Source organism: Cephus cinctus, unplaced genomic scaffold (assembly GCF_000341935.2).
Source record: "Cephus cinctus unplaced genomic scaffold, Ccin1 Ccin1_scaffold0935, whole genome shotgun sequence".
NCBI classification, from domain to species: domain Eukaryota; kingdom Metazoa; phylum Arthropoda; class Insecta; order Hymenoptera; family Cephidae; genus Cephus; species Cephus cinctus.
In genome coordinates this window covers 592,314-611,439 of record NW_014333502.1, presented here as the reverse complement: position 1 = coordinate 611,439, position 19,126 = coordinate 592,314, and the positions used below count along the sequence as shown (strand labels likewise).

Here is a 19,126-nt window from a genome sequence, read left to right as displayed (position 1 = left end):
TACAAATACACGATACCCAGGATCTAAGGTGACATAAGAACTTATTTTTTTTACGAGATGTTGTATTTTGAATTCAATCCATTTTTTCATGTTGCGGACGCGTCGATTTCTTCCGAGTCAATTACGCGATGGGTAACCTTTCTGAGGCTACGTAACGTCGCTTTGTGAAGAGTCCTGGAGATAAGAGACATAAAAGAAGGGAAAGAACGTAATAAGGAAAAATAGTGGGAAGCACCCTATTTTAACCACGAGGATCTTCAGCACTGAGACTCCCTGGTAGATCCCAGGTTCCCTTATCCTCCTTGTGCTCCCGCGCTGTGTATCAGCCCCTCTTGCCAGGATTCTCCTCGTCTCCTCCTCACCTCTTCTCATAGGACTGACGGTGCTACCCGCTGCTGCTACCCACGGAGTATAGGGCTGAACCGGTCAGTGCATGTCGCGACGAGATCGTGGCAAGTACCGGAGCTGCTCTCTCTCCGTACTTGTACATAAACGGATGCTGTATCATATTTACAGTATAAATTTTAACTGTTGATCCGTTGCGTGTATATTGGTCAGTAGGTTATAAAATGGTCGAAGATATTGGGATTGTGAAGATGACTTGAATAGAGTTTGCTACTGTGAAAATTCTTATCGACCCACTAAAAACGGAACAGGGAAACGCGACGAACTATCTCGACCAATGACCGCAGAATTGTCGACTCCCGGTGACTTGGGTCGAGAGATTAAACGTGAAGGCAGGAACTCGTCAAGGAATTGGGAACAGTTGATTTCCGCTGTCAAGCAATCAAGATGAGTTTTAGTGGTGCGCTGATCAAGAAGATTGCTGACGTTAAGGAGTATCTCCAATAATCATCGGGTATGAATGAACCACTTTAGCTTTTTGTATGAGCGCCGTTTGGTTTGTTCTTTTTATTCTTCCGTTTTCTTTCGTAATTGAAGATTTTCTTTATCGTCATTAAAAACCGTCGCGGAGCTCACCGTCCTGGAGTTTCAAAAGATTCAGCCACGGTTTAATGATTTCCGAAGAGACGGTGCACAAAGAATTGAAAAGCTCTCGTTAAAGTGCATCTACGATTGTGTCAGTACTGGTACTCGAGAGCGGGAGGATGAGGATAAAAAAAAATAATAAAGCCAAAGACGAAGGAAGGCACGAGCGAAGAAAGCCAGAAGAAATATAGAAAAAGTCAAATAACGAGAATCCCATTAAATTTCCAGGCCGACATCTAAGCTAGCAATTCTTCGATCCTCATTACTGGTACTCGAGAGCGGGAGGATGAGGATAAAAAAAAATAATAAAGCCAAAGACGAAGGAAGGCACGAGCGAAGAAAGCCAGAAGAAATATAGAAAAAGTCAAATAACGAGAATCCCATTAAATTTCCAGGCCGACATCTAAGCTAGCAATTCTTCGATCCTCATGTATATGAGAAAGATATATATATATATATATATATATATATATATATATTATATGCATTGTCGAATATCTATGTGAAATAACACACACGCATATATAGGTAGGAAATATCGAAGCGTCAAGACTTATAGTTATAAAAAGTAGAAGCTTAGCTCATAGAATTTTGATTGCACCCTTAACGAGCTCCCAGCATAGAAAGGGTGGTCCAGTGAAAATTACTCATTTTTCACGATATTAAATTGCTTGACGTACTATTATTCTCAGGGTGCGGGTAGTTACAGCTTTTCAAAAGTGAACCCGGTCTCGAAGGGGTTCAGCGAGCTGATTGTTCGAGTTTCCCATTATTTTTCGTACTAAGGCTTGGTCAGCAATGAGGGACAATACAGGGGTGGATGATGTTCGGGTGCGAGAAGAAAGGCGGGGTAAAAATCATCCTGTCGCCTACCGGGAACATAAGGATGACGGGATGGGGATGAGCATTTGACGCTAATCGTTAAACCGTCTTTCAGGTAGGAGAGAAGAGGTGACTTACTTCTGTAAATTCGCAAGAGGGAATGAAAAGTTCATGATAACCGAGCCAAGTAATCCTCCGTCTGCGTATCGTCCTCGAGAGCGGGAATTCAGGATAAGGAACTACCCTGCCTCTACGTCCTAGCGCTTCCACAGAGGGGAGAAAGTTCCTTGAGATTCAGCCCACGTAATAAGGTATCGACGGACTACTGATATACGGAGTTTTCCTAATATTCTCCAACGGCTTGCCGGGGATTCCCCTGCGGTCGATGCGACTCCTACGGACAGAGCCAGAGGTTTCCCCGTGGAAAGTTGTACAATATCCGTCGTGGGTGATCCGTCCCTCGTGGGGTAGACGCTGATGCAAACTACGAGAATGAAAAGTTTGCGGCTGCCAAGAAGAGGAGCGCGGGATTTCCGGTGAACTCGTGGTGGACTTTAAAAGCCGCGAGTATCCTGGAGGAAGTAAAGGAGGTGGTGGACGGGTGGCGAGAAGATTTTCAAACTAGGAGATGATAAGCGAGACCCTGGGACCACGACAAATGGGATCCACGTTGAGTCAGTGGTTGATTATCGTCATTCATGGCTACAGAGCCACCACGGTGATACTCTCCTTGCTGCTCAATGTTCTTCTAAGGATCGGTTAGTATTCCTTGATGGTTTTATGGCAAGATATTACCTGGGACGGATACGCTAGGAAAGTTGATACCCAGAGGGGACAAGGGTGGATGAGAGGAAGGAAGGAAGGAAGGGGGGGAATATAGAAGAGAGAAAGGGATGGACGTAGATCTTAAGTGAGCAAGGGTTAAACGTTGAAATAAATTCCAGGCTCTATTTTTCCTCAGATGTTAAGATATCCTTGATAACATCAACCAGAACCAAGTTTGGTTAATCGAGTAAAGAGCGGAAAGTCAGTAACGTCCAAGGAGCATCTGATATGAATATTACCCTTTTCTCAGGATGATAATTACGAAGACTGATGTCCGGGTTGATCTACGTGCGTACACGTAAACGAAGCGACGACGTCAAAAGCGTGAAAAACCTTTGTATGTCTTTTTCTCTTTTATTTTCATTTAATTTTACACATTAACAGCTAAGCCGCCTTCCTTGCGCGACGAGGAATCCGGATTAACGGAATTTGTAATTTAAAAACATTTCTTTTCAAGAGTAATGCCCACATGGACCCACCTGTCAAATTCTCACGATGGCCGCCATTAAGCACGCCTAATTTTCGCACATTTGTTTATTGAACTTCAATATTTCATATACTTAAACGCAGAGACCCGCTGTGTCGTATAAGGACGGCGGAACAAATAGACGAATTAATGTAAAACGTAGGAGAAGAACGATTGTCAAGTTTTCCTCTATTATGACGTCAGCGCTCCTTTTACGTGCGTGGATATAATGTGGCTTAGTAGGAGCCTTAAGAGTTTACATGTAAATTCGAAGAAGACATCCACGAAGTCTGTACTCGGATCATAATTAAATTCGTCCTGCAGTTTATTATTGCCTTTACCGTGCTAATCGAGTTAAGCATTTTCCCAGGTTTACCATCCTTCTGGCTGCCTATCTATTTCCACCTTACCCAGTCTTGCGCTCATGAATACAGCATTTCTCGTGGAAGTAACATTGAACCGCTAATGAATTCAATTTTAATTAAGAACTTGAAAGAAAACAAGATATCCCGATACAGTCAACCCCCAGGAAGCCCAACGAAGTGATCAATAGAATGTGGTAACGCTCTCGATTTCGCAATGATCCATTTCGCAATCTCATAAATACCTAAAAAGAAAAGGCGACCTGAGAAAATCCAAGTAAGCTGCTTAACGAGATTCGCTGTGTTTTCGCGAGGGACAAACTCACCACTACCCTGATTCAGTGACGTCAGTGATGGTGGTGGTGAAGGTGACGAAGGTGGTTAAAGTGGTGTAGCATCCCCTGTTTTCCTACCTCCCTGACGTCTCCGGCTCTTCGTCCAGAAGGTAAAATCGAGCAAGCCCTATCCAAGCTAGACTCCAAGAGTTGCTCGAGGAGTACGACCCTTTTTTTATATCTCCTTCTTTCCTCCCCCAGTTAAAGGCTTCTATTTCTTTTGCGCTCGAATGACCTTTTTCAGACAGCCCAGCCGCAGTGACTGCGGAAATCGTCGGTACCGGCGTCAACTCCATAGATAGAACAAGCCCGAAGCCATTGGACGTCGACCTGCCGCCGACGTTGCCGATGACTTTTGGCACCCAAAATTCAACAGTGATTTCCGCCCAATCAGGATCCACCGCCCTTATACCCTGTGTCGTCCACAATATCGGTGATGGAATGGTGAGTCACTTCGAAGAAGTTAGACATCACGTGGTACCTGGAACGAACCAGGAACATCAAAGTTGAACGTGGACCAGTCTGTATATACCTCGTAGATACATAGAACGTTATACATAAACATCAGTAAACAGGTATAGCATTACAAGGAACTTTTGCCAAAGTTAGCTCTCTGTCTAGGCTTATCAGGAATAGGGTCCCAAAGCCTTCGGGAACCTTGATAGCAGATGCTATCAGTAATTCCACGTTAAGCTCCCTCCGAATGAGAACCCCTGATTGATCGCTGAATAAGTTTTTCCTTTACGGGAATCAAAATGAAAAGCCACGAGTGCCATTGAACGACTGGTTGTTTGGTAGAATCGAATCGATAGCTGTTGAATAGAGCTTGTCTACTAGTACTAGATACAGAAGCTGCTATTATTTAGCTAAAGAGAGAGAAGGAGAGAGTGGTCGCTAGGGTGAGTAAGAAAGGCAGCAGAGAGTTAAGAACCGTAATAGTGAGTCGTTATAAGGGATTACAACGGGATACGATGGATAATTTTATTTCTCAGCTTGATTAACATTTCTGTTCTCTCTCTCTCTCTCTCTCTCTCTCTCCCCCACACATTTTCTTGTCGCCTTCCCTTTTCTACTCGCACACCTTCGACCCCCATAACAGCCAGACATTTTTTCATCCCAGAATCTTCCAACTCGAAGGTAAATTACTCGATTACACAGAGATACGTATATTTATTAGCTGGTTCCTATCTCAGTATTTCTTTTTCTTTTTCGCTTCCCTCCAAACTGGCATCGAGTCATACGCATATTCCTGATTCTGTGTCTTCGTCAGGTAACGTGGATAAAACGAAGAGACGTTCAGCAGCTGCTCACGGTAGGCCTGGCGACGTACGCGAGCGACGAGCGTTTCCAGGCGATACATTTTCACCACAGCGAAGATTGGACGCTTCAAATAAAGTACGTTCAGCGTCGGGACGCTGGTCTCTACGAGTGCCAAGTATCCACCCATCCGCACACGAGTATATTTCTGCTTCTGGAGGTCGTCGGTAAGCGTTATTAACTGGTGATTAAAAGTGGATTTACGAGGGGATGTAATATCTATGTATCCAGATGCAGATTCTTATATAGTCATATACGCCATTATATAGTTATGCGTATCTAAGAGTATGTACTAGCAGCTTATACTATATATAGCTATATACATGTATATTCACATAAGAGTAACGATGTCCAAGAGGATACACTATCTAGGGTACGAGGGGCGGGGGATAGCAGTATTTTAACAACCTCTACCACTCGACCCACTAAGTGGAAACTTTTTGGAACCGGCAACATTGCCTAAAGAAATGAGAATCCCTGTTAGACCCTCTATCGTACCCTTAACACTCGGTAGGCGTGTCGCATCCGAGACCTTAAAATTCTCTCAGTCGCACCAATGTGATCTCAGGTCGGCGCTCCTTGTTCCTCTGATATAATAAATTGCGTGCTCTCTATCTCTCTCTATCTCTCCTCCCCCTCACTTTCGCTCTCCGTCTCAGCGAACTATTGCTCAAGGTAATAAATAGAGAGGGAGAGTAGAACCGTGAGCAGCGGTAATAACAAATGGCGTTTTTGGCAGTACCCACAGTCGGGTACGTCCTCGTCGCAAGAAAAGCCAACTCCTGACCTCGAGGCCCCGATGGGGTTAACCCACGCCCTTAACAAAATTACAAGCTTCTCATGTCTCCTTCGTATTCCCACAGATGCTCGTGCCGAGATAACCGGGCCGCCGGAGAAATTCGTGCGACCCGGTAGCACCCTGCAACTTCACTGCCTCGTTAAGAAGTCCACCGAGACGTTGTCCTATCTCTTCTGGTACCACAACTTCCGTATGATAAATTATGACGGGGATCAAGGTGTGAACGTCAGTACGGATCTGAATGGACGGGAAAGTTGGTTGGAGGTACCCAGGGCATCAGGAAAACACTCGGGGAACTATACCTGCGCTGCTAATAACGCAGAACCTGCCAGGGTACTGGTGCACATCTTCAACGGGGACAATCCAGCCGCTATGCAGCACAGTATAGCCTCCTCAGGACCAGCACTGGCATTCCTGGTGTTATTCATCCTGCCAACGTTGCTCAGAATGACAGCACAACCGGCTGTCTTTGTTTTACAGTGCTGAAACTTTAATCGATGCTTCAAGTTCGTGTAGATTTATTTATTTGACCATTGTATTTAGTTTTCTCTTACCTAAAGCGTGCGTGGCCTTTCCGAAGATCGAGGATGAAGAGGGAAGGAAGTAATCGGCTGGTGTCTCTTGGACGTAGACGGAAGATCTTTTTTTGGAACGCCTTTTGTGTCTAGCGTAGCACCCCGACAGGTCTCAGTCATGCAATATACTGGGAATGCAGGAAAGATTGATCTCTGCAATTTTTTTTTTTTAATTTTCGTTTGTGAAACTTGATCGTCACGACGTCCGTCAAAATTCTTCTGGGATTCAATCGTTTTTATAAGAGAGATAAAATCTGTCCGGATGCTTGCAGACGCAATTATCTGCTAGACAACAGCTTTTACTTTGGCTGCCGTTAGTTTATCTTATGTTTCTGTGTCGCGCGATACAAAACAGTATGGGGGAATATCTTGGATCCAGTGATTGTAGGAGGCTCAAAAAGCGGATGAAACTAATTATTATTCGTGGTGCACGATTGTGTAATTTAATAAGAATGCGTGTATATAATATACATACGTACATAAATTAGGTATATATGTATAATAAAGATATATCGTCTACAATCTACTTCAACGTTACATTTACTAATCACTGATCAAATTCTCAGCAGATAATTTAATTAACGACAGATTTATCGATTTTAGAAAACTATATAAGTGCATATGCCTCATCGAGCAGAGAATCCTTCTGATTGAAGGAAGAAAAGTTTGAATTAGGAAATTCAAAGAAAAAAAGTTACTGCTTATATTTTCACTTGGATATGTGCTCAGCTTTTCTTTTCTAATTAATGGCATACGTTGGACATGACTTGGGATAGATTCTTTATAATTGGTATTGATACGTATATCTATTTACACGAGGTAAACTGCGACCAGAGAACTGAAGAAGCAAATAAATTAAGGTCCAGCTATTTTCTTTAACCTGTGATGGACACTCGAGGTCAGTGAATGAGAAAAAACTTGAAGGTATAAGAAAAAGAAAGAGATGGGACACTCGAGTATCTTTTTTATTTACTTTTTTCTCCTTCTTGACAAGATTATAATAATAGAGGGTCCCTTGCCCTGATCTCCCTCGTCTATTTATCTGCACAGTCCAAGAAGCTGTCCCCAGAGTGACCGAAGAGCGCCGATCAATGAGAACACCGTGACCATGACAGTGGCGATAATGAACAATAGGATGACCTCGTCAGGCACCCTTGCCTTCATCCAATTGAGTTCGTAGCCCATTATCTGTGAGGCTATCCCGACAACGAAACAGCTGATACCTAAGAGGTTATGGATGAATTTACTGACGACCGGCTTGACAGTTCTGCGCAATCTGGCGGCGAAAAGAGCAGGCACACCCAGGACGATACTGACAATCATTAGGACGACGGACGTGAGGCCCGTGATTCCGTGCTGGCTGTTAAAATGAACTCGTTTTACATCGTAGACGACGTAGACGCCATAGATAATTGATGCTGCTCCTATTAATTGCAATATCCAATGCAGATGACTGTTGCCACGACGCGTCAGACATATTGTCCAGACATTTTCACCAGCCAGGATTACTGTGGCTTCCGCCATTAGTAGGACATACTAATAAAAAAAGTTTAATGAGTACCGTGCATTATTATTTCATTTTAAAGATAATTTCACTCACCCCTATCGTGCAAAATAATACGTGGCGATCAAATGTATTGAATGGCTTTACCGTAAGATACATTATGTATCCGGTCACCAGGAGTATTAATATGTGATTCACGCAATTTATAGCAATAAGAATTATATCAGAGCATTTTAATCCTGCTTTTGGCTTTGGATCCGTTAAGTTGACTGTTGAATTTCCGGTTTCGACTTGGGGATTTGACATGTTTGTAGATTTTTACAATGCTTGATACTTGCGTTATGGTTACTTTTATAGATTATTTATTTTTTTTATTTTTATGGAAATACTTTTGGCTATAGCCTTCTTAAGGAACAATCACTATTTTGGATTGTCACCGGACAGATTTAAAGCACAATAATCCAAGTTTCTGTAGACTATTTAATTCAGGACCGCTGAGTAATGCTCAAGGAAGTCGTTAATCTAAAATACTAATTAGGAAAATATCAAATATTTATATATCGTGCAAGTCTTGCGCTTTATCTGGGGATTATGATTTTTGTATGTATAGGATGATAACGAATAAAAACTATCACTAGACACATGTAACGTTTCAGTGATTGAATGTAAAATTTAATCTACAATTTGAAAAAGGAATAATTTTTATCTCTTATCATAAGTAGAATCCGAACAAGCACTAAGTAACGTTGACATACTCGCAATGTTGAATTTTTCCATTCAATAATATGACAGTTACGTTATAAAGGCGCTTATGTGGCTTGTTAATAAAATTTGTTATGAAACGTTTATAACTGTAAATCCTTTGCTTTGATCTTCTAACATGACCAATATGTAAATGTCACTTTTTGTTTGCTGAGATATTACGTCATTAAACGGAAACGTATCGAATTAAGGGGGAATGAAATTTAATTCCCAAAATGTGCCCTACTTTGGGGATTGATTTCACCCCTGACAACCTTCTTTTTCGCCACTAGAAAAATACGTGCCGCCGCTAAAAAAATAAGATTTCGATGAAGAATAACATAACCAGAAACGAGCAAAAGTGGAAGAGGACACAGGAAACAGTTTCCTTGTAAGATATTTTACGATTGGTTTACTTTTAATACGGTTTATCAACCATGACGCAGCTAGACAGATATGCAGATTAGATACTTACATCATATTTAGATCACGTTGGCTTGTGCTGCGCTGCTGCAAGGCTGTGCATCGCTTATGAGTGTACATGTGAAATTAAAACACGATCAAATGCAAGAAAGTTCAGTACACCCGATAATTCATTCATTTACGAAGTACGTTCAATACCTCGGATACCTTAACAATTTTATATTGGTTAATCAAATGATAATACTCCAGTACTTCACCTTACGCGTGTCAATCGGCACGTAAAGATAGTAAATACCGATTCTCATCGATAGGCCTGAGCCAAGGATGTAGAGAACATTTCTCAACAGTGACAAATTCTAATGCAATTTACAGTGACAAGAGTTGTTACGCTATAGCTAATTACTAGAAAAGGTATGAAGATTCCCCGAGGGCGGGAAATTCAAATACGGGATATAAAGATATGTGAATGAGAACATACCTTGATAAATTGACGAGTAATATATCATAAAGAGTATTCGGAGAATGTTCATTAGGAAATGAAAAATAAATCAAGTCCCCAGGTACCTAAGCCACTGCGTCAGAAAAGGGAAGATTGTTTAAAAGATCTCAAGCATCCATGGATTAACTCTGCACTCTTATAAGATCATAAGCCAACCGTCCCTCGCCATATATGACAAATCAGTAACTGCAGCACTTTCTTCGTCTTACTTAATAATTAATTAATTAATATTTACCAACTGCTGTATAAGTTCGATGCATCTTCGTCATGGCTACTGACGAGACGAGCGTTGAGAACACATCGGTTTTACTAAGCCTATGGAACGTTGCATTGAAAGTTTTAAATTTTGGAAATCATATATTGTTATTCACCCTTGCTGGATACCTTATTTATATTTCCTGGGGCACCGGCGTATGGTCTCTTCATGTTCTCCTGTGTTCCGTTGGAGTAAGTACAGACAGAGTGTACAAGAATTTATTAGTATTCTTTATTATTCTGTATTCTCTTCTTATTTCGTTAACGTAGTACGTTCTACTGATGGGAGAGGGCATTGTGGTCCTAGCTGGTGAAAATTTATGGTCCGGATTCCTTAGCAGAAGAGTAAATTCTCATATCCATTGGGTATTGCTACTGGTCGGTAGTGTATTTAGTATTGTTGGTACAGCTTACGGTTATCATGGTAATGCACTAAGAAATAGACCACATTTCTCATCAACGCATGGACTAACCGGCATCATATCCGTTGGTACATTATCGACATTTTATTCCAAATGCTAGACCCGGTAACAAATAACCTATAAGATTTATGTTTTATCTTGTAGGATTAGTAATTATTGCCGCTGTATTGGGACTTCCGGCGCTGTTCGCTGGTAAACTACGAAATATCATTAAACCGATCATCAATAAATTTTCTCATAACCTTTTGGGTACGGCCAGCTTCGTTGTGGGAATGGTGTCTCAGTGTTATGGATACAACACTGGTTTTATGAGGAGATTATCACCAGAAATTCGTGAGGCTTGTTATTACTCCACCATAATTGTGACCATTTTGTGTTTAACCGGTGTGGCAAAATCGGGTGGGCAACAGATTTTGGGAATTGTTCGACTTGTGTTCCGACGATGAGACTGAAGCAGCAATAGTGACTTTTTTTTCATTTGTCTCTTTAGGGACTAGCACCTTCTATCTTGAAGTTACTGGAGTTTAAAACAGCCGTCTAGTAATTCGCTTGGCGATACTCAGAAGGCAGTTTGATATTAATACATACTTCGTATTTGCGGGAGAAACCGTCTCCTGGCTATTATTAAATTCGACTCTTTCCGGTTGTACGTACATACTTACTTCTATCCTGGGACCATCGGCATCTCACACTTTCATTGTTTTTTGTTTTAATAAAATAAATCACTTATCCTCATCTATGTACTTATAAACTACTCCACTGCTTCGGACATTGTCACCACATTACAAACGGATGACGAGATATTTTGTATTTACTATTTATCTCAAAATATATCTGGATACTGGGTATACTTAGCAATAAAATTTCTGGTTTGCAATCGGTTTTCGGACAGATTAGCAGCAGAAATGATGCGACGCAACCGGTTTTGCAATATCGTATAATATTTAAATCTAATAGAATAAAGGTATTAGATTACATTGTACAGAGTGATTGAAACTAAGAAATTGAACCAGAGATGATTGAACAACTGTGTTCAAAGTTGGAAGCTTTTATATTATTTTTGTAACACATCATTATGCGTTAAATTCAATTAAATTGTTTTTAAAACTATACACATCGTATATTAAACAGCCTTTATTTTCATTTTACTCTCTTCAGTGTAAAATTTAAGCTACAATTGTAAGCATTATTAATCAGGAGGTTGTCCTGACGAATTTTCAAGGTAATATAAATTGTCATTCGTTAATTTATAAAAGAATGAAGACACGCTTTAACTTAAGTATTTCCATTTCTCGTATCGGATTATCTGCTTGATAATTCTTATAATTTTTAAGGCAATTTACTTATTAAATGATACAAAAATATAAGAAAGTGCTATTTACATACTCTTATGGTAAAGCAATACGTAATATATGTATAGATATACGTAGCAGCATACATACATATTTTTCAATGAGTACTTTTTATGCAGTTATTTCAAAGAATTAGTGGCGTCATCTGACAGCGTTTCCTCGTAGTTTAGTGTTGCCGGATTGAGAGGCGGTCAGTGGCAGTCAATGTGAGTCAATTTTACTAGGGATGCACATATCGCATGAAACTTTTCATCAACACCCTTATTAGCATAGAGTAGTCCTAGTGCACGAGACTAACCATCACCAAGAAATCTGTCCGGTCTCTCAGGAAACAATAGGGCGGCCATTCAGGTGTCATGATCCTTCTGAGGTACACCCATTCCAAGTCTATACCCCAGGAAAGTGATATTGTCCAAATCACTACTTACAACTGATTTCGAAAAATTCAGTTTCATTCCTATTGTTTCAGCTAGGGACTGGCACACGTCAAGGTCCCAACGTTCTTCGCCACCCACCAGTGAGTCATCGCCGAGATAAAGATCGTTGACGGGACTGTGGCCGAATTGCTCGAAAAACATCCAGGAAGTGAGGATGCAATTAACGATGGTCTCAATAAGTTGCGTGAAATAGGAACCACTCGCAACTTCAGAATGCTTTTGAAACCGGTGACCATTGGATACGCGGATCTTCGTATTAATGAAGTAGTCCTCAATGACGTCGAACATTCTGTACATCCGATAAACGTCTGGTATACCGTGATCTTCGTAATGACAAAAGTCAATATTACGGCTTAAGATGTAAAAGGCTATATGTATAAGCCAATCAGGCACTGTCTGATCAAATCCACTGATGGCTGGAAAAATCCAGATGGCCCTTTTACAGGTTTCAGCGTCTACTGCCCTTCTCTCAACATATGTTTTCAAGCTAAAATAGCTAGTCAAGCCTCAATATTCTCGGCGGAAGCCCTTGCAATCTATCATGCGATCAATTTTATCCTAGATAAAAAATTAACTACATCAACAGTTTTTTCGGACTCGCAGAGTGTTTTGAAAGCCCTGCAGTCGTTTAATCTAGATGAATCCCACTCATACTTTATATATTTGATCAAACAAAAACTAAGACAGGCCCCATTAAACAGACAATCTATCCGTCTTTTTTGGATTCCGAGTCACTCAACCTCCGTAGACTCTATTTATACAATTTCGTGTACCTACTACTAACTCCGGAAGTTAATACGCTTCCTTCGCCAGTTCTACACTTACTGTTCATTCCAATAGCATTCCTCTATCTGCACCTCTATCTATCTTCCTATTGGCTCCTTGCATGAATTGCCTCCTGATTGGGGGATTTGTGAGTCCTCGGGCTCTGGCTGGTTGGACCGCCTCGGTGATTGGTCACCGGGGTGTTCCTCTTTCTGTTTCAGATCGCCGTGCGATAGTCACGCTGTATGCCCCATAGAAACGCTCCATATTGTATTAATCTTGTGGCCGCTTGGAACGGACTAGAGTCGTAACTAGTGCCAACCATATACAGGGTGTTCCAAAACTACCTGACCCGGTGAGTATGGCGGTGTTCGGGAGTTTTCTCTGATCACGAAAATGACTTTCTTTTTGTCCGGAAGGTCATAGTTTTTGAATGGGAGCAGGTCAAAGTTGACCAATCAGAGGGAGGCGTCAAGAGAAACGTAGGCACCTGCGAACTCTGAGTTTTCTTCCCTCGCTTTTGTTTCTCGGTGATTTCGGGCAGGGTGACGTCAGCCTAAGACATGCCTATTGGAAACAAGAAACAAGCTACCGAGAAACAAAAGCGAGGGAACAAAACTCAGAGTTCGTAGGTGCCTACGTTTCTCTTGACGCCTCGTTCTGAGTGGTCAAATTTGACCTGCTCCCATTTAAAACCTAAGAGCTTCCGGACAAAAGCAAGGTCATTTTCATGATCAGGGGGTCGATTATGTAACTAAAATGTAGTGAAAATGCTAAAAGTGAATAGTTGTTAGCCAATCGTTGTACTTGTCTTCTTTCGACCCTAACACGCGATTGGCTAACAGCTATTTACTTTTCGTATTTTCATTACATTTGAATTACACAACCGAACCCCAGTGAAGCCTCCCGACACCGCCATACCCACCGGGTCAGGTAGTTTCGGAACACCCTGTATAAAGAAGAAGAAGAAGAGGAATGTGAGTCAATTAGAGTCAACGGCAATTGATTTGTGTTGTATGAGGTGTATTCCTCTTTTTTATGAAAAGATGTAGTAGTCAATGAGTGTGAGCGAGATTGAGTTATAATGAAAATGATTCACTTTCCTAACAAAACAAAAGCCTGAGCCTATCATGCCAGTGGATATTAATCGGCTGACTGAAGGATGGCTGGAGCTCGAGAGCGATCCTGGTACGTTTGAAGTATTTATGATGGGTAATTGAAAGGCGCAATAGCTTGTATAGAGTTTGGTAGTTTTATTAGGGTTTTTATTACCGGTTTCATTTTGCAATAATGTAATTGTTGCTTGGAGCAGGAGAACTTTGGGACTTCAAATTAGCTCTGAATATTTTACTTATTTTGCAGTACTTGCAGATGATTGAGGATATTGGAAAACGAATTATTTGTTGGATTCTTGTTTCAGGTCTCTTTACGTTGCTGTTAGAGGATTTTGGTGTCAAGGGGGTACAGGTTGAGGAGATTTATGATCTGCAGAAGTCACTGGAAGGACCAGTTTATGGATTTATATTTCTCTTCCGTTGGATAGAGGAGAGACGGTCTCGACGTAAGGTTGTGGAACAGGATGAAAGCTTTGTTAAGGATGAGGAGATCGTCAATAATATATTTTTTGCTCAACAAGTTAGTGAACATCTTTGTAGTGTCAAATGCATGAATACGTCACTTTATTTTCATTGAATTGTATAAAATGAGCAGTGTCCTGATGTAAAGTTAAATATTTCTTATGTAGGTCGTTCCGAACAGCTGCGCGACACATGCACTACTTTCTGTTCTTTTAAACTGTCCAAATATCCATTTGGGTACCACTCTATCCCGTTTGAAAATGCACACTTCTGGTATGTGTCCTGAGAATAAAGGATGGGCCATAGGAAACACTCCAGAGCTGGCATGCGCACATAATTCACATGCCATGCCCCAAGCAAAACGCAGACAAGACAAGAACACCGGAGTGTCGACAGGAAGATTCACTGGTGAAGCTTTTCATTTTGTGAGTTATGTCCCAATCAATGGAAGACTCTTTGAACTAGATGGATTGAAGCCTTATCCAATGGATCATGGTCCCTGGAAAGAACATGAAGAGTGGACAGAACAATTCAGAAGAGTAATCACAGATCGACTGGGCATGGCAACCGGAGAACAGCTGCAAGACATTCGATTCAATTTAATGGCTGTTGTGCCTGATCGGCGTCTAGCAATATCTCACAAGTTGACAATGTTGAAAACCAACAGACAGATAGTTCTCGAAGCCCTACAACAACTAGTCAAGTTAAGTCACCAGGAAAGCAATGGCGATAAATTAACAACTGATTCTGAAAAACAAGAAAAAAACGACAAAATTACTGACAAGAAGCATGAAAAGCACAAGAGAGAGGAGGAAGGTGCATCAGGCAAATCAGAGGTCGAGCATACAGCTTCAGTCCCTACAATAAACGTGGACTGTTGCAACGACAACGTAACCGACGCCGAAGAATCTCCGGGTCATGTAAACACATCCAGCAGTAACATGGAGAAGGTTGTGATGTGCGCACTGGATTACGCAACGCCTCTCAGGATCCAAACATCTCCAGCCCACAGTTCCTCAAGCACAGATACCTCTTCAGAGATAGGATCAGCCTTTAATTCTCCGACCCAAGGTAATCAATCAGTCGGTCACAAATTAATCATTTGATTACATACACTTCTGTTTGGTGGTACAGACTTTCTTCTCGGCGCAGAATATCAAGTTATTCGGACAAGTCATCCTTATTGACTTAACATCCGTAGAACGTCCCATACCCGTGAAGCATAAGTAATAATGTGAATCCGAAGTTGGGTCACCGTACTTTCCGATAGATTGACATGGATTTTTCTGCAGTACATTGCTCTCTCCTGTAGCACTTTTAACGTTCGGTTGACTTGTTGTCACCGATATCGTAAGAGTAGAGTCACTGTTGGCGTTAGTTACGCATACAGTGTACCTCTGTGTATTGCACACCCTGGTGTACTCGTTGAAGGCTGTATAAGAGGGACATGAAAATTCCATAACAAACGCAGTCTTCGGATCGCAACTATAATACTTGGTACAATCAGTAGTATTTGGTAAACGTACACCTTTCGTACAAGGTACAACGTCCACAATTTCTGTTGATAATTGTTTGGCAATATTCTTGTATCTGTCAATGGTAGTATATTTTTTATTGCCTAGAGTATCAGTTATTGCTATAATATTGTTATCAGCTTTAGGCCCATTGATGATGATGTCAACATCATTTTTCACCCCCGTCACAGGAGTGTCCTCGTACTTCCTCTTAACGTTGTTTTTATTAATAGTCGCCTCTGTCGTTGCTGCTGTTGTAGTACGAGTAGTTGTCCTCTTGGACGATGCCTTTCTCTTAAGGTGTGGTGCACGTACTGTAGTAACAGGAGTGGTCGTACCTTGGAGATTGTTCTTTAGAACATAATTTTGCACCAGATAATTCATCAATGCAGAATTCTGACTATTCAGTGCGTATAGATTTGTTTTTAAAGTATTCTCAATTGGTGGTTCTGTTGTTGTGGTTATGGTTTTTCTAGTAGTTGGTCTGTTATTTGGAGATGGTTCTTGTCTATCCAGAGGAATACCCAGTCCTTGATATATTAATAATCTATCAATGAGACGACTGAGCCAGGTTAAGTGATTTATCAATTGTTCCTTATTGGCATCGGCTGGTGGTAAGAGTGCTGCTTGCTGTCCATTACCAAGCTGATATAGATAATTGTCTTCACTATGCTTAATTGCTATGGGTACACCCAAGTTCTTTATAGCTTTCTCCAGATCAATGTCGTCGCCAGTTTGCCGAGAATTGGTGCCTGGGTCTTCTATCAGTGGATAGGGTGTCATCGGAAGAGAATCACTTGAATCCGAATCATCATTGATGAAATATGAGGAATCTATAGGTTTATCGAATCCAGAAAGATCATCCGCGTACTCTAGATAGCTCGACTGAGTAGGATCTATCAGTACCGGTACAGTGTATTCTTTCGTAATCAATGGTGGATCTGTAGTTAAAGTGTCGCAGCTCCAATCATCTCCAGGGAGAACGCACATTCTGATATATGGCTGAAATATCTGAATTGGAAAATAAAATATGTGTATATGCAAAATTGTATTAAGGGTTCTCTAGAAAACTTACCAGGCCATTGGTGCACTTAGCTGGAGCCCAGACAAATCCTCCACTGGGTAGATTTATGCAGTTGTAAAATATAGTACAGCTAGTGGGATGCGGCTTTCTTGCTTCTGGACACTTTGATGCCTTCGCAATGACCAGGCTCAGGAACAGGGTGCAGAGAGTCCATATATTCTTCATGGCTGTGTTCAGTATTGTTGTCGTTCAGGAACTAAGGTATGTCAAGCTTCTCAATGCCCCTATATGTACTCTTGTCTACATATCTCAGACAATTAGAACATCTTCGTTGACACCTCCAGGTATACAGTTAGACGCACACCTTCATCATGAACGATACCGTTGTCGCGGTCGATTCTCGTGTACAGATCTTGTTACTGGTATCACCTGTGACACATATTACAGCTCATGACTGGAATAACGGTTCGGCAGTCTTTAGTGGCTAGCTAAACTAAATTTGAACACTTGAAATAACGTATACATATAGTAATATATTTATTTTAGCCTGGGGATGGAACTCTGGTCAAAGTAGTCCGACCTCGACGAAGGACTTCAAGAAGTTTGTCGTGATCCGTGTCGCCGGCGATGAGAAGAATGAGGCTGGCTTGAGTGAGTAAGGTTCTTGATATTATTTACAGTTTTATATTATACAGGACAATATTGATTTTTTTTCCCTATCAGCCCGTTCGCTGGGAAATATCAATATCAATGGGAAAAGACTGGTGTCCGACAGCGGCCACCTCCACAAGAAGGTTTGTCTATCTGGTGAAGTTCGGATACCGCATGCCAGGGTCAAGACTAGCAATGGAGATACTGTTACGGAAGAGAAAAAAGTAGAAAAGATGGATCCTAAGCTCTGCTCCAAGTATCCTGAGCTCTTTGAACCCCATACCTTCGCGCCCAAGGATCTTCTGGCCTTGCTAAAGAACCTGGAGCACGAGATAAGCATTTGCGAGAACAGTCTCAAGGATGAGAACGACAAGAGAAACAAGTACAAAGTAAATACATATGTCCAATCGTATATTATTTTAATTGTCCTGACAATTTATTCTGTATCTGTAATTTTTGTTTGTATTTTAGATTGATGACTGTAGAAGAACACACAATTATGACGAGTTCATATGCACTTTTCTCTCTATGCTGGCACAGCAGGGAAAATTGGCAGAATTGGTGCAGCAGCATTTGACCCTGAAGAAACATACATCCGTTTCCGTGAACCGGGTACATAGGTAAGACGCGAAATTTTAATATTGTATTATTTCATTCGTAAAATTTTCCATGCTCTTCTACTTGGTATCTGTGATATTGATAATAATATATCAATGAGGATAATAATAGTCGTTTTCTTCCAGATCATCGAAGAAGACAGACGCGCGTCCTAATTCTTCAAGGAGACGTCGTGGTAGGACTAAATGCAAGAAACGAAAATGAACTTGACTTTAATGTGAATAATTTGGTGTGACACTTTTTCCTCAATACTGTTACAGTCTTAGCATCTCCTTACATTTGTTCTGATCGCTCGTATTGATGATGCAACGGTATTGATTATCGATGATATATGCTTGTTATATTTTAATTGAAGATTCTATTGACATTTTTTTTTCATAGAATCGTGGAAACAATCACTTAACGTACAATGTACGTTCAGTTTAGACTCCTGTAACATTTTTTGTGTCTACGGCGGTTCGACTTTGTAGTGGATCGATGGCCCCTCATTTTTACTCGCATGATCATTTATCTTTTATATATATATATATATAAAATACATCATTTTTCTGTAATGCATAAATGTTTCAACGCCTCATTTTCCTCCGTTATTCGGAAGAAAACATTGTTTCGTCATTCTGTAAGTTTGTGCTTGCTGGCCATGCTTTCTGGATAGGAAACGGCATCAAACGAAAAATGTATATACTGCCATTTGTATGACGGGGAAAGTACGAGAGAGTGCAATTCAATTTCATGGCTCGAATCCTCGAGCTACGTGAAATTATAATTTTAGCTGATTCAATAGGTATTTAAAAATATCAAGATCACAACTTTGAGATGCATCTTGGAAATTTAGCTTTTTTTTTGAAACTTT

The 19,126-nt window shown here is 40.9% G+C and overlaps 4 protein-coding genes and 1 long non-coding RNA gene across 9 annotated transcripts; 3 read left to right on the top strand and 2 right to left on the bottom strand.

Moving 5' to 3' along the window:
• Positions 1–404: 404 nt before the first annotated feature.
• LOC107271395 (lachesin) lies at positions 405–7,174 on the top strand. 2 transcript variants are annotated; one of them, XM_015747353.2, is made up of 5 exons: positions 405–859; positions 1,928–2,570; positions 4,045–4,244; positions 5,071–5,284; positions 5,981–7,173. In XM_015747353.2, exons 2-5 carry the CDS (start codon positions 2,441–2,443, stop codon positions 6,400–6,402), a joined length of 966 nt encoding a protein of 321 aa, XP_015602839.1. In that variant the 5' UTR covers positions 405–859; positions 1,928–2,440; the 3' UTR covers positions 6,403–7,173. The 2 variants fall into 2 exon arrangements, with proteins under 2 accessions (XP_015602839.1, XP_024944289.1); XM_025088521.1 differs by lacking the exon at positions 405–859 and adding an exon at positions 2,887–2,974 and having other exon boundaries at positions 2,442–2,572; positions 5,981–7,174.
• Positions 7,175–7,440: 266 nt separating this feature from the next.
• LOC107271396 (cytochrome b561 domain-containing protein 2) lies at positions 7,441–9,362 on the bottom strand. The gene is made up of 3 exons (XM_015747354.2): positions 9,212–9,362; positions 8,092–9,046; positions 7,441–8,027 (listed from the first exon to the last, which is right to left on the bottom strand). The coding sequence occupies exons 2-3, from the start codon at positions 8,299–8,301 to the stop codon at positions 7,530–7,532; spliced, it is 708 nt and encodes a 235-aa protein (XP_015602840.1). The 5' UTR covers positions 8,302–9,046; positions 9,212–9,362; the 3' UTR covers positions 7,441–7,529.
• Positions 9,363–9,860: 498 nt separating this feature from the next.
• LOC112494895 lies at positions 9,861–10,709 on the bottom strand. Its single transcript, XR_003060845.1, has 4 exons — positions 10,578–10,709; positions 10,328–10,452; positions 10,043–10,246; positions 9,861–9,973 (listed from the first exon to the last, which is right to left on the bottom strand). It is a non-coding gene; the product is annotated as an uncharacterized LOC112494895 (long non-coding RNA).
• On the top strand, positions 9,901–13,486 carry LOC107271290. Of its 4 annotated transcripts, none has more exons than XM_025088623.1 (4): positions 9,901–10,105; positions 10,184–10,403; positions 10,480–10,668; positions 12,157–13,486. In XM_025088623.1, the coding sequence occupies exons 1-4, from the start codon at positions 9,926–9,928 to the stop codon at positions 12,222–12,224; spliced, it is 657 nt and encodes a 218-aa protein (XP_024944391.1). In that variant the 5' UTR covers positions 9,901–9,925; the 3' UTR covers positions 12,225–13,486. The 4 variants fall into 4 exon arrangements, with proteins under 4 accessions (XP_024944391.1, XP_015602582.1, XP_015602581.1 ...); XM_015747096.2 differs by lacking the exon at positions 12,157–13,486 and adding an exon at positions 10,826–11,447; XM_015747095.2 differs by lacking the exon at positions 12,157–13,486 and adding an exon at positions 10,826–11,447 and having other exon boundaries at positions 10,480–10,734.
• A 221-nt stretch (positions 13,487–13,707) lies between these two features.
• LOC107271339 (ubiquitin carboxyl-terminal hydrolase calypso) lies at positions 13,708–18,875 on the top strand. The gene is made up of 7 exons (XM_015747214.2): positions 13,708–14,077; positions 14,310–14,524; positions 14,634–15,537; positions 17,551–17,655; positions 17,728–18,044; positions 18,127–18,275; positions 18,399–18,875. The coding sequence occupies exons 1-7, from the start codon at positions 14,020–14,022 to the stop codon at positions 18,475–18,477; spliced, it is 1,827 nt and encodes a 608-aa protein (XP_015602700.1). The 5' UTR covers positions 13,708–14,019; the 3' UTR covers positions 18,478–18,875.
• The last annotated feature ends 251 nt before the right edge of the window (positions 18,876–19,126 follow it).

Excerpts from the sequence above, each read along its gene's own strand:
- LOC107271396 (XM_015747354.2), bottom strand. The coding sequence starts at position 8,301 with ATGTCAAATCCCCAAGTCGAAACCGGAAATTCAACAGTCAACTTAACG. Across the intron at positions 8,028-8,091 it reads TATTATTTTGCACGATAGGG|TATGTCCTACTAATGGCGGA; the intron begins GTGAGTGAAATT and ends TTTTTTTATTAG.
- LOC107271395 (XM_015747353.2), top strand. The coding sequence starts at position 2,441 with ATGATAAGCGAGACCCTGGGACCACGACAAATGGGATCCACGTTGAGT. Across the intron at positions 2,571-4,044 it reads CAATGTTCTTCTAAGGATCG|ACAGCCCAGCCGCAGTGACT; the intron begins GTTAGTATTCCT and ends GACCTTTTTCAG. Across the intron at positions 5,285-5,980 it reads TCTGCTTCTGGAGGTCGTCG|ATGCTCGTGCCGAGATAACC; the intron begins GTAAGCGTTATT and ends GTATTCCCACAG.
- LOC107271339 (XM_015747214.2), top strand. The coding sequence starts at position 14,020 with ATGCCAGTGGATATTAATCGGCTGACTGAAGGATGGCTGGAGCTCGAG. Across the intron at positions 14,525-14,633 it reads ATATATTTTTTGCTCAACAA|GTCGTTCCGAACAGCTGCGC; the intron begins GTTAGTGAACAT and ends TTTCTTATGTAG. Across the intron at positions 18,276-18,398 it reads TCCGTGAACCGGGTACATAG|ATCATCGAAGAAGACAGACG; the intron begins GTAAGACGCGAA and ends GTTTTCTTCCAG.
- LOC107271290 (XM_015747094.2), top strand. The coding sequence starts at position 9,926 with ATGGCTACTGACGAGACGAGCGTTGAGAACACATCGGTTTTACTAAGC. Across the intron at positions 10,106-10,183 it reads TTCTCCTGTGTTCCGTTGGA|TACGTTCTACTGATGGGAGA; the intron begins GTAAGTACAGAC and ends TCGTTAACGTAG. Across the intron at positions 10,404-10,479 it reads AACCGGCATCATATCCGTTG|GATTAGTAATTATTGCCGCT; the intron begins GTACATTATCGA and ends TTTATCTTGTAG.